Source organism: Aotus nancymaae, unplaced genomic scaffold (assembly GCF_030222135.1).
Source record: "Aotus nancymaae isolate 86718 unplaced genomic scaffold, 86718_ANA_hifiasm-v0.15.2.pri h1tg000010l, whole genome shotgun sequence".
Taxonomy (NCBI): domain Eukaryota; kingdom Metazoa; phylum Chordata; class Mammalia; order Primates; family Aotidae; genus Aotus; species Aotus nancymaae.
In genome coordinates, this window is record NW_026988421.1 from 38,999,969 (window position 1) to 39,012,133 (window position 12,165).

The 12,165-nt window shown below is 38.9% G+C and overlaps 1 protein-coding gene across 3 annotated transcripts in view; it reads right to left on the minus strand.

Moving 5' to 3' along the window:
- Positions 1-11,726, minus strand: part of HECTD2 (HECT domain E3 ubiquitin protein ligase 2) — a 106,312-nt gene extending 94,586 nt beyond the window's left edge. For 2 of the 3 annotated variants that reach the window (XR_010341779.1, XR_001107869.3), the window contains exon 1: positions 11,478-11,615. Coding sequence is in view for 1 of the 3 variants with exons in the window: in XM_012454765.3 (XP_012310188.1) it covers positions 11,478-11,615 (138 nt within the window). In the remaining 2 variants the exon portion in view is untranslated. Of the gene's footprint in view, positions 1-11,477 lie in introns of all 3 variants that reach the window. The other variant, XM_012454765.3, reaches the window with a different exon arrangement.
- Between the last annotated feature and the right edge of the window lie 439 nt (positions 11,727-12,165).

Sequence of the window (12,165 nt, forward strand, 5' to 3'; positions counted from 1 at the left end):
AGCTGCCACTAATTAAGGGCCTACCATGTGACAGTAGGTGTGTTAAACACATCAGACTTTTTTCACAGTAACCCTTTGTGGATGATGTAATCTCTGCTTTTAGGAGTTAAATTTAATCGCTTTAGGAGCAATTCACTTAACCAGAGAAAATTACATAAGCAGAACTAATTGTACTTTAGGGAAACTTCTGCTGTCCCAAGCCATCCAGGAAAACCTTTAACATTTTCTTCTCTTTTCTTCCCTCTTCCTTCACCTTTTCTTAATAAAAGGAGGTCTCAAAGAATATTGCTTAGTTCACTTGTGGGATCTCCAAATGATAAAAATTAAAAATTCAATTAAGTTTTTCAACAACTATCAGTTATAATGTCTAGTGGATTTATAATGTAGAGTCTCAAAGATAGAAAACTGAAAAGAGAGGTAAGACAGTGATACACATTATCTTTCTATAAAATAGTAAATTACGTAACTGCATAATATTGCAAATTAAAGCAATTTGTTCAAGTACACAAAACTAGTGTGTTGACTAGGAAAACGAAATCTAAACAGTTTACATATTTGAAAAAGTAAATCACTCCTTATTATATATATTAGGATGCTTAAATGAGAATTTTATTAATGACTGGGGCTAAGTTTGCTTATTTGTATGTTTTATTCTGTCAGAAAATCTTAATAGTGGGAACAAATGCCAAACTGGACACACAAATTTAAAGTTATAAGAAAGTAAACAATTTGTAAAATAAGGTTTGCCATGCTTATATAATAAATAGCCCCTCAGCAACAGACCTTTGTTAACTTAACTGTAAATATCCACAATAATTTAACACATGAAGGGAATTTTTTCATTGGCAATTGTCATGAATGTCATCTAAGACTAAGCAACAGTAGAACTTAGGTACCAGTGCAGTTGGAATATAGAATCAGAAAGGGAGAATGGTCTAGCAAGATATGACTAGAAAGGTAGGTAGTGGTCATATTATGAGGCCTTCAGGCTACAGAGTATAGATTCTATCCTGCACGGAGATAGGGAAAAATCACTGAGGACTTCTCAGCAAGAAATGATATGATCATATCTGTATTTTAGAAAAAAATCAATATGGTAGCAAGAAATGACATGATCATATCTGTATTTTAGAAAAAATCACTAAGGTAGCAGTCTAGGGAATAGAATAAAGGGCAGGAATACTGGAAGCTAAACCAGGCCTACTCGGAGAAATGAAATTTGAACAGAGATAGTAATAACAGGGAATGAAGAGGAATGGCAACCTGGGCCAAGCAATGACCAAATGTTAACAGCTATTTGAGGTGTAAGTCTGAAGCATAATGAGAATGAACAAACCCTCCCATCAATTATAAAGTCAATGAAATGAACAATGTAAAATGCTTTCTTCAAATTTCAGAAGAATAGGCATATTTTGACACCCTCACTGTATAGAAGAGGGCATCTTTGAAGAAAATTCTAGACTGGGTTATATCAACATGATTTATGAGTAACTATAAAAAGGAACCAATGCTCACTAGGCAAAAGTATGCTTTGCATGAAAAAATTATAAATTTTTATAACAGGGTTATTGTAATGTAGCAACAGAAAACCTGCAACAAGCTTGTCCAACCCACAGCCCACAGGCTGCATGCAGCCTAGGATGGCCTTGAATGCAGCCCAACACAAATTTGTATACTTTCTTAAAACATTTAAAAAATTTTTGTGATTTTTTTTTTTTAGCTCGTTAGCCATAGTTTGGGTTAGTGTATTTTATGTGTGACACAAGACCATTCTTCTTTCAGTGTGGCCCAGGGAAGCCAAAAGATTGGACACACCTGATAATACAAGGACAGAACTGTGGGAAATATTGGCACATATGATGTGAGCTGGCAAAGGAGATTAAAAATGAATGACCAAAGAGATAAGAAATCCAGAAGAAAGTGATGTGTTAAAAATAAGGGAGGATAAAGTTTCAAGAAAAAAAATGGTCAATAATGTTAAATAATAAAGAGTAGTTAGGCCTAAAATGTGCCTAACTGAAATGGGCAATTATGAAATCTTGAGGACAGCTGAGACAACAGATTTAGGGTAATGGTAGTGGCAGGGACTATAAAAATAAATTGACAAATGAATGGGAAGTTAGAAAATGAAAGCAATGAGCAGGGATGGCTCAGAAGCTTTACTGAAGGGGAAAAAAGCCTGAAGAGGGAAGAATGCAAAGGTTTGAGGGAAAAGCTGCTAAGCACATTATAATGGCTGCCAAATCTAATGTCCCCTTCTATTTAAATTGCCCACTCATGGTCCCCATAGCATTGCTATTATTCTTTGTGCAGGAATGGCTGTGGATTACAGCAGAGGCAGGCACTCGACCAAGAGGTAGCCCATCTGCAATTAGGGTAGCCATGTATTAGTTGGCTTGGCATGGGGGACATTGATGCTTCCTAATAAGTCGATCAGAGGTCTTTCCAGATTTTAGAGGAATATAGAAAAGACTGACTAAGAGAGAATAGCAGAGCACAAAAAACAGCCACTCTGTTCCCGTTTGTTTTCTGGTTCCAATCCATGTGCATCATTCCAATAAATTCTCTTTTGCCAAAGGAGGCATAGTGGACTGATTTTCTTTCTTTCTTTTTTTTGTAATCAGAAAAGCTTAAACAACATAAAAAATCCTTGGTCTAATAAATCTCGTTTGTAAAATAATTGTGCTCTTGACACTTTATACTTGAGATGACATGAAATTAATCATGGATACTTTCATGATTGATAGATTTAAGTAAATCTTCAAAACAGCAGTTGCCCCACATCAGCTTCCACAAAATAAATCTTACAACCTAACACTTTCATGAGAAAAAAAACCAGGCATCATTTGTGCAACGGCAAACTGATTAATACTAGAGAATAAAATCAAGAAGCTATTGGGTATTAATATGACACCAAACTCCAGACTACACTAAACATTGAAGAACATTACTTTACAAACCTTCTGAAATTTGGATCACAGCTATTATATCTGGCTTGGTGAGAAGTGTAGTAAATGTTATCTATGTGTCCTATGGGAGAACACTAAAGGTCATGGCCTGGAATGTGGCCAGCTTACATACAGTAGGCTGGGGGTGTTGAAGAATAGAGTAGCAGGATACTCAACCAGCTGTTACAGATTGAAGAAAAGTACAAATAGAGAACATAGGGAAAAACACTAAGAATTCATTGAGGGAAAAAACTAATCAACATATTTAAACCTGGCATAATAAATAATAGACCTGATTCTCTAGGCAGAGGCTAACCATACATTTATTAAACTCGAATTCAATAAACACTGCAAACAGCAGAAAAATGTTACGTAGTAATTATAATAACTAATCAAAAATCTTACTTCACAAGTACCTTACATGGACTTCAGTGGTCTTTTTGATGATGTAGTCACACAAATGATATGTAAAATTATAGTATAAAATAATCTCAAAATATTGAAATACACAAATACTTAGAGTCTCTGTTCTGCTATTAACATAGTTAAATATTTTCAACCTTATTTTAAATTTTATTTGATTACATGAGTTCCTACTTTCAACCTCTATTAAGGAACAGTCTGAATCTTAAATTTCCGATTTCTTCGTTATATTTTTCTACCAATGGCAATAAGAATAACCATGGTTTTCCATAATTGCTTCTGAATTGACTAACAAGTTCTACTATATTCAAAATTCTGCTAAAATTTATTTTGATCATCCTCTCTACTCCAAAAGTTGCTTTAGAAGACCAGCATTTTTCTTCACATTCTACCCAATCCTTGAAAAAGAAGTGCTGACTGTTCCATTATGAAACACTTTTCTGAATTAAAATATATTTTAAATTGAATGGCTATGTCTACAAAATTCACCCTTTAGTCTAAATGAGTCCAGAAATCTGCGATGCATATACGAACTACTTTTTCAAAAGAATGAGTGGCTTCCTGAGATACTGAGCCAAGGTTATTATGTCAAAAGACTGGTAAATAAAAGTATATTTATATGATTCAAATTAAAACAGAAAAATTTAAGAAATCCTGCTTTACCAGCTTTTAATAAACTGATCGAAACTACCAGTCAGAGCCATCCTGGAGCCAACAATATAACTTAGAGTCTACTATTAGGTCCTGATACTGGGTAAAGATATTTTGTTCCTCTTTTTGTATTTTTCACAGTTCCCTGTTAGGATGGTAGGTTATAAAATCAGAAATGCTAACTTTGTTCTACATCCTTCTACTAAGATACGAAAAGTCAGCTACTTTCAAGGTGCAAACTTCCCTCCCAACCTACATAGCACCAGCCCAAGTTGGTTTAAGTGATATAAATCATATCTTTAAATGGAGACTAAGAAATAAGGATGTGGATTCTGAAACAAAATTTTGTCCCTGCCCCACACCGCCAAAAAAATCAATGCAATTGATCATAAGATGGCTGAAAATTAGCCCTAAAAACATCAGTCCTGAAGCTCAGAAATTTCAGTGTTCATTTATCATTAGGAAAGCAAGGTGGCATCAGAGATTTTATTCATTTATTTTATTACATAGGAAAAGATAAAAATACATGAATACATTATACTTACACAGTAGAATACTACTTTTAAAATGTGTAATTTGATGCAGGCAAAATTTCTCAACCAATTAAGAGTCTTGTTCTTTTTTTTTAACAATAACATCTAGAACAAAACCACGTTAATTTGAAATATATTAAGCAGACTCAAATTTCGGACTTACTTTTCAATTCAGCTGAATTGGTAAAATCTCAATAATTTCTATTTTTAAAAGGCATATTCATTTAATTGTTCATTTCAAAAAATGTTTTCGATAGCTTACTAGAATGTCACACAGATATCCTCCAAGTTACACATCTCAACTTAAGAACAAGTAGTTATTCATATAGCTCATCAGTATAATATTTTACCATACAAGAAGGGATTCTTCACTCAGAGTCAACTATAAAACTATTTTTTTTAAAAAAAAGGAGAAAAAATAGGGAAATCAAAACTTCTTAGAGCTTTCTCAGCTCCATCTACTTCCTCATCATCTTCTGTTGATCTTTCTCTACTCTTCTTCATCTCTAACTAAAAATAAAGTTAATTTCCAAACACTATGCCAAAAGTTGCTACTTGGCAATAGTAGCTGTACACCTTTTGAAGGCTCTTTCTTTTCCTCTTCAAAAGAAATTAATACAAACTGAGACATAAATCAGCCACAAAGAGTTCAGGGAGTGTATGACATCCCTTAATTCTGGGGGGTTGGGAGGGGCAGGATAATATAACTCTGATTTGGGGGGGACAGTGGAGGGTCAGACAGGTTTATAAAGGCAAAAGCAATATATACAGGGCCTAAAGCTTGATATAGAAGGCTGTGGAAAAAAAGAACTAAATCTACAGGACAGGAGTAGAGTAGAAAGGGCGGGCTGGCTGGCTTACAAACAGCTTTTCAGCTACAGATGTTGGTTTGTAAATACAATCATGTGTCTCTTAACAATGGGGATATTTTCTGAGAAATGCTTCGTTAGACAACTTTGCAGCTGTGCAAACATCACAGAGTGCACTTACACAAATCTACATAGTATAGCCTATTACACATCTAGGTTATATGATATAGCCCATTGCTCATAAGCTACAAACACCTATAGAGCATGTTACCATACTGAATACTGTAAACAACTGTAACACAATGGTAAGTGTGCATCTAAACATATTTAAACATAGAAAAGGAATTAGACCACCTTCAGATTATGTGATCTGTCATTGATTGGAACATTGTTAATGTGACACATGACTTTAATAATCTCATGTAACATTAAGTGCTTACTTTGTACAAGGTTTTTTTCTAAATGTTTTATGTGTATTAATTTAGACTTCATTTCTACCTTAGGAGGTAGGTTCAAGTATTATTTTCCCCATTTTACAGACAGAGAGTTTCAAACAGCAAAGCAGCATCATATTTGACTTTTTTGGAGGTTCTCTGCTTCACAATGTATACTGACCACTTTTCTCCAATTGTTAAATATAGTTATAAATTATTTGTGTCCTAACGAGTTATTTATGAAGGGGAGAATAAGCAAGCAATACATTATGGCTTTGTAGTTTAAAAAAAGTTGAAAAAGAGACTTTACAACCCACTCAAACTTACAGACATGCTGGGTATGTATTTATACAGCCATAGCCCTCTCTTTTTATATCTTAAGTCTCTTGGAGTATTTTGCTTCAATCAAACTGATTTTACATATAATTTAATGATTTATTCATACCATAAAAAAAAATCAGATATCCTAGAACAAATCTTTCCTCTAATTGTTCTATCTCTAGTAATAAAAATTTGAACAAATTTGTTACTGGACGACATGCTTTTTTTCAAACTAGAAATACTGCTATAACTGCAGCTTCTTTGTACCACATGGCCCTATTACCTATGACCACAGATATAGAATGTTCAGAATTGGGCAAAGAACATGAGTCAGAAACGTCTCAGTTATAAAGCAACCTCTGTCCTTGACTAGCCATTTTACTCTTTAGCAGGGTACACATAACCTGCTCAGATTCCTTTTCTGTGAAGTGGGAAAATATCTTCCTCAAAGGGTTGTTGTGATTGCTTTTGGTTGCATTATTTAACTAAATAAAAGACTACATGGCAAATGTTTAGCACGAAGTAGGCACACAATAAATAGCTATTATTGTTATAAACACTTATTTTGTATATTTGTAATATCTGTAGTTTATTAAATTACTTAAAACATCATCACCATAGCATTCATTCTTTCCCGTCTTACCTCTTGTTTAGAATATAATAAACAAAGGGCACAAGATTTTCCATATAAGATTGTTCCAAATACCTAGTTGGGCATATTGTTGTTAAGTACGTACACACACACACACACACACACACACACTTTCTTTCTCTCTCTCTCTTTTTTGCTCTCTAATTTGGGATGCTGTTGACCTCATCTGGAAACCTCAGAGTCCTTTTCCTTTATTAATCTTTCTTCTCTTTCATTTCTGCTGTCTAGTTAGGTTCCATATCGTGTGTATGCTTACATCCCTTACACTCTGTCCCATGGCCACCACCTATGTGGATGCACTCATCACCTCAGGTATGAGCTACAATGCTCCCTGCTTCACTTTCTTCCTCCTTCCTCCTCTAGCTAAACTATACACTACTAACATAATGATTTCATTATGTTGTTCCCCTATTTCAGAAATTCCAATAGCTTCCCACTAACCACAGAAAAAACTGTCTAAGCTTCTCTGCCTAGTGATCTGGCTCCAGCCCGCATGGAATCTTTCTTACCTCCCACAAGTTCCCAGCATGCTTCCATTGGGTTCACTTTATTACTTGCTAATTTTTCCCTTTAAGCTTTGATCATGTTGTTTTCTTCACTGGATTACTTTGCCCACTTTCTTCTGCCTATCCAAACCCTATCATTTTTCATGGCCAGCCAGCCTACATCATTACCTTTACTTCAAGGCCTTTCTTCACAGTTCTGCACACAGTGATCTCCTTTCTCTCATCTCTGATAGTACAAATTGTTTCTATGGCTCATTATAGCTTTTACATATTGCTTTGCTTTTCATGTGTTAACCCTGTATACACTGAGGCAGATACCATTTTTTAAAACCTTGTTTTTGCTTTTTTTGTAGCACCTAGCACAAAGCTAAACATAACAGATGTTCGATAATTGGTAGTTACATTTTGTCCCAGGGACTCCATCAACCCCATTTATATGCACCTGATAAGCAAACTTCTCATTCTTGTAACTGAGCTTTCCATCAAATCCTCTCCATACAACTTAAGCTCACCTTCAAGCTCTTACCCTCATCTTTCATTATGGGCTAGCATCCCTTTAAAATTTTCAACTAATTTCCTCCCATTTCTCTTCATCTCCCTGACCTAAGTCAAATCTAACTCTTTCTGGAACCCATTGTACTGGTACCCTATCCCATGCAGAACCTCTCTTTTCTGTTCACCTGTAGGTATAGAAGTAGACAGTCAAATTCATCCTCACAGCCCCTGTTATTTCTGCCCCACCTCTGAGCATTTTCTTCTTTCTCATTCACCACTTTTTAAAATATTTGTAATACATCAGTAATTAATTTATAATGATCCACTCCAATCCATCAACCTCAGTAAATTTAATATTCATAACATCAGCCCTTCATAACCATACACTACTTCAAATTCTTTATTCTGCTTGACTCCATGGACTTTGCATCACCTCTCCACAGCAGCAAGGCCAAGACCCAAACACTGAAAGTCTCTGAGGGCTCTATCTTGAGCCTCTTGAACATCTTTAACTAGAACCACGTAACCTGCCATTTCTTTCAGTTACCCACCATGCCTGATTTCTGCTGTCTCCTCCACTTAATCCATGCCTGTCAGCAGTCCATTTCAAATGCTGCTCCACAAACTAAGTAGATTTGGGAGAGGGTAGTTACAAAATACAGATTCCTATGTCTTGCCCGTGGAGCTTTTAACTCAGTATATACGGTCTCAAGTTTCAATCTTAGTATACCCAGGGAATTAAATTAAAGATGCCTGAACAACATCCTCAGAAATACTGATTTAATAAGCCTGCATTTGGACCTGGATAATGATGGCTTTAAAAGTTCCTTAGTTAATTCTACTGTGCATCTAAGGTTGAAAACCGGTACTCTAGGGTGAGATGTAGGACAGGACTTTAACGTGCTACCAAGGTAACTCTGTGGCCAGTCAGGTTTGAAACTTCTGTGTTAGGCACCTCCTGACTCCTGGAATGGACTTCCTTCATGCTTAGGTAGTCGTAGGATAAAACACTTTGGGACTGCCCTTTCCAGCATTCTTTTTCCCACCCTGTTACCTTTCTGTAAACATACAGGATGTAACCTAAACTCTTCAACCTTAATTAGGGTCACTGTAAACTGATCTTCTATTTATTTTAGTAAGCAGTCACATTCAATTGTTTCCACATTCTCATAAATGTGATACAATGATTTTCTGAAAAAGCCACTATTATAGAGTCATGAATTGAGTCATAAACACAAAGTAGACAGGTAGAGCCATAAAGCTGGGGCAAAAAGGAAGAATCACTGGAATGTCTCAAAGAAAAAGTTATTGATGACACGTAGGTTCATAAGCAAACCTCTAGGAGCTCTATTTAATCTACAGGAGGCTGAAAAACAACTAAAGAGGCCGCAAGCTGTCTTTCCCTGCCCACCTACCTCATACACCAAGACCTTCTTCCCCTCCCCACACATACCATAGCCTTCTCTAGCCGCTGTGAAAGTCCATCACCATCCCAGTTCTCCTGGATTTCTTATTCTTTGAATGCACCAAGGACCAAGCATAGATTTTCTATACTTAGGCTCTTCACTGCTATAGCTCTGAATTGTAGCTTTGAAGTCTCTCTTTGACAAACACACACACATATTCTGCCACAGATCCTGTCATAAATTCTGGGGTTTTTTTTTTAGCTGTCATAAAAAATCAGTGGTACTGACTCCAAAAGACTTTATAAGGCACAAGCGAGGCTGAGGCAGGAGAACGGCTTGAACCCGGGAGGCGGAGATTGCGGTGAGCCGAGATCGCGCCACTGCACTCCAGCCTGGTAACACAGCAAGACTTCGTTTCAATTAAAAAAAAAAAAAAAACCCTCAAGTTTTTCTATGTATCTTTATCCTCTTCTATTCCAACTTAGATCTCTTCAAAGTTTAATTCAAGATTTAATTTTTTTTCTTGACTATATTCTCTTTGTCTAGTAGTACAAGTCCATAATCCTCTATTTACAATTTCAAAGTCCTATAAATTCTTGAAACTGAAATGTTTTTGCAACTCATTTGGAGGCAAGAACGTGCACCTGTCCTGAACTGGCTTGACGCTACTGACTTTGTTCCCTTTAGCATGAACACATACATTTCACTGCAATTATTAATATGCTTGATTAGAGAGAACTGGCTAGGCCCTTACTGTGGGTATTAAATACCATACACGCACTGAATTACCTTTCTAAAATCTGAAAAACTTGAAATCCCAAAGCAGACTGTAGACCTGTATCCACACTTGCAAATTTTTATTCCAAAATGGCATTTTTTCAGTTACACTGGGATAAATAGGTTTTTGGGAAAGCATTTGCTTGAGGACCTAAACCCACTCATTTAACTGTTTCTTTAAGAACAGGCATTTACTGTTTTAAACAACCAAATTAGAAATGAACTGCTGGAACTCTGTGAGTTAAAAACTTCCTATAAAAAATCTGAAAACCTGAGGTACTGGCATCAAGAACCAGGTTTCCAAACAGCTGGGTGACAAATTCCTTCAAAGCATTTCCCAGGGTAATCCCTAACCCCAGCTCCAATCTACCAATCAACTGTAGCTACCCTTAATGTGTATCATAACTGTTCACAATTTGCTGCATTGATTTAACTTAAAGAGCTTGTTTTAACAATTTCCAGTTAACACGGCCCTCAGACATTTTTTAAAACCTACCGAATCCAAACATTATTCCTAACACCAATACAGTACTTAACGAAGAGTGAGCTATTTTGGTAAGTTCTTAGTCATTTAAGAGGGAGGTTTTAAGAAATGAATTGCAAGTAGGAATAAAGAAAATGTATAATGTTCACTAAACTTTTACTATTTTGTCACACACAACTGCATGACAAGTCATGATCTTTAAATATATCAAAGCAAACTTTCAAAAAGTAGTTAAATATTATGTCAAAATAAAAAATCGCAAAATCCGAGGTTAATTTTTTTTTTTTAATTGTGCTTCAAATTAACCAGTCACAACCACCAGTAAAAATAGAGAAAGTGGGGGAGGGGGCTGTCCCATGACATCATCTGGCAATATGTAGTTTGAAGCCTGAGAGCGCTCTTCAAATAACCCTTAGGAAGATACAGCTGGGAAATCATCCCTGTCAAGCTTAGATAACTTGAGTTTAAATAAAAGGTTCAAAAAGCCTCCCCCAACCTGAGTCACATGTCTGTACCATATGAAAAATAAAACCATCACTGATGCATCTACCTCCCACTACCCTGACAGCAACGGAAAGGTCACAATTAAGTGGAAACTCGCCGCAGAGCCTGTTTAATCTGAAGGGGGAAGGGAAAGAAAAGCGAGGAAAAAGACAGAAATCTGCGCGCCTCCAAGGAAGGCAGGCACCTCTGTGGAAAACCCACTCCCGCCTGCTGACACCTATTGCTCATCCAACAGATCATGCCGATTCAAGACGCAGGTCATGCTCTTCGAGAAAGTGGGGGCCCAAGCCCTAGAAAATAACCCAAACATCCAGCGGTACCGACCATCCCCAACATTTCCCGAGGGTGGAAGGTGTAGCTCCCGAAGTGTTCGGGGATGTCCACGAAGCACAACTCTTTATATTTCGGCCCAAGGAAGGGCGGCCTGGGTGCGTCTTTCTGCACTGCCCGGGGGCCCCCAGAGCCCCTCGCGCGGCCACCGTCCCTCCCGACTCCCGCCGTCGGGGCGCCAGGCGGCCCCGGCCCAGCACCTACCGCGGTCGCGCCGGCGCCTGCCGACACGATGGGCGGCAGCTTCTCGCGCTCCGGCTCCTTCCCTTTCCTCTCCTCAGGCGCGGCCGCCGCCACCACCACCGGAGTGGCGGGCGAGGGTACCCGACCCGCCTCACTCATGTCGGGCCGGGCGGCGGGAGCGCCAGGCGGCAGCAGCGCCAAGTGGCGGCGGCGGCCTCAATGTAGCAGGGGCTGGCGTTGCTGCTGCCGCCGCGGCCGCGAGAGGGCTCTGGGCGGCAGCTACCAGCCGCCGCCGCCGCCGCCGCCGCTACTCCGCCCCCGCGCCTCTGCGCGCGAGCTCGAGGCCGCGCGCACCCACGGCCACCCCCGCGCGCGCCAGCTCTGCGGACGCGGCTCCCCTCCGCTCCCACAGGTTTCTTGCTCCTGCCTCCCCGCCCGCCCGGGGCTCGCGCGACGCGGGTCGGGAGCGCCGGCAGTAGCCGCCCTCATCAACCCTGAGAGAAGGCGCCGCAGTCGACGCCCGGCCGCCATGTTGTTTGCATAGTGTCGTCCGAGATGACGAGGAGGGGACTCCCGCACCGGGGCAGCGCAGGAGAACATGGACTAGGGATGGGCACTGAGGGAGAGAAGTCGAGCCCTGCAAAGGGTTGGGCGGGGATAGAGTGTCCTAGTGGTACCAATAGGGCGGGACGTAGGCACGGACTACCCT